Source organism: Otolemur garnettii, unplaced genomic scaffold, assembly GCF_000181295.1.
Source record: "Otolemur garnettii isolate 467f Iridium unplaced genomic scaffold, OtoGar3 scaffold00112, whole genome shotgun sequence".
Lineage (NCBI taxonomy): Eukaryota > Metazoa > Chordata > Mammalia > Primates > Galagidae > Otolemur > Otolemur garnettii.
In genome coordinates this window covers 1378676-1380079 of record NW_003852507.1, presented here as the reverse complement: position 1 = coordinate 1380079, position 1404 = coordinate 1378676, and the positions used below count along the sequence as shown (strand labels likewise).

Sequence of the window (1404 nt, the reverse complement as noted above, 5' to 3'; positions counted from 1 at the left end):
GGAGGATGATTCCTGCTGCTTGCCTGGAAATACAGTTTTTCAGGAGACAGGGTAAAAGGGCCTTTTTCAAAACTTTGGCATAAGAAAGCACGACTTGTGTTGAGTCCAAAACGATCCTCATGCTCAAACAAACTCTAAATGCACACTTCGCCCTTTCTTAGCCTCCATTACATCCATAATTTGTCGTCCCCACCTCACGGTCCTCCCAAATCCCAGAAGTCGCCGCTCTCTGTTTGGGCCAATCTACCTCTTTTCTACTTGCTGGTTTGTTGGCCGATCTGTCCAATCGTACGTGTGCTCTTTGTCGGTTCCCGGAGTGCATTGCGGCTGTAATGGCTGCCCCCAGAAGGCCCGGGGTTGGGCTTGTTCGATCGCTGTTAAGGGTCTTGCAGCTGGGTCCCCACGTCCCAGGGGAGCGGGTAACCCCGCTCCCCTCCATATCATACTGTCAACGGAGGTGCGTGTCTTGTGTCTCGGCTGCCACTATATGTGGTCCCCGCTTGGCCTCGGCTTCTCGCCAGTATGGCCAGGGCTCAGCCCTGGACCGTTTTCTTGGATTCCCTCAGCCCGACAGTTCGCTGACTCCTTGCGTCCCCGCGGTGTCCATACACGGAGGTAAAGGGCCCTAATAGGTTTGCCCCCAAACTGTCACATTTCTTGCACTGAAACCCTTCAGTCTCTGAGGATATAGTCTTTGGCGGTAGAGGAAACCATTTTAAACCACCACCACCCCCCAAGGGATGGGAGAAGTGAAGAGTCTTACAGGAGAGCGATATTAATGTTATAAGACTTTGGGGGTGCGATGGATCTGATCTGGTCACAACCAAATATGCTCATGAAAGAGCACGAGATTGAAGGGCCATAGACAAACTGAACTATGAGTAGCTCTTTGCCGCCACATGGAAAGCAAACTTGAACCAATAAATACATGTAGAGCATCATCTACTTGTCAGGATACAGTTATGCTTGGAAAATAGCACACTTTATTCTTCAAGTACCTTCAAGTCTGGTAGGGAGGCTGTAGCCACAAACTGGTAATTTGAGTAATTCGTTGTCATAGGGAGCTAATACAGAAAGACTGAGAAAACTTGCAGAGTCTTCACAGCACTCTTAGAGTGAGATAATGCTAGCTGGGGAAATTTCTACCTTTCAGCTGAGGGAGGTGGCTCACCTGTAATCCCAGTACTCTGGGAGGCCAAGGCAGGTAGATTGCTTGAGTTCACGAGTTCGAAACTAGCTTGAGCAAAAGTGAGACTCTGTCTTTTTTAAAAATAGAAAAACTGGCTTGGCACCTGTGCTCAAGTGGCTTAAGGCGCAGCCACATACACCTAAGGTGGCAGGTTTGAATCCAGCCCTGGGCCGCCAAACAACAATGACGGCTGCAACCAAAAAATAGCCGGGCAT

General features: G+C 49.5%; 1 protein-coding gene across 1 annotated transcript in view; it reads left to right on the top strand.

Moving 5' to 3' along the window:
- The first annotated feature begins 286 nt into the window (after positions 1-286).
- Positions 287-1404, top strand: part of ERAL1 (Era like 12S mitochondrial rRNA chaperone 1) — a 5707-nt gene continuing 4589 nt past the window's right edge. Inside the window, exon 1 of the mRNA XM_012809762.2 lies at positions 287-615. Within this exon, the coding sequence (XP_012665216.1) occupies positions 333-615 (283 nt within the window). The 5' untranslated portion in view covers positions 287-332. The remainder of the gene's footprint in view (positions 616-1404) is intronic.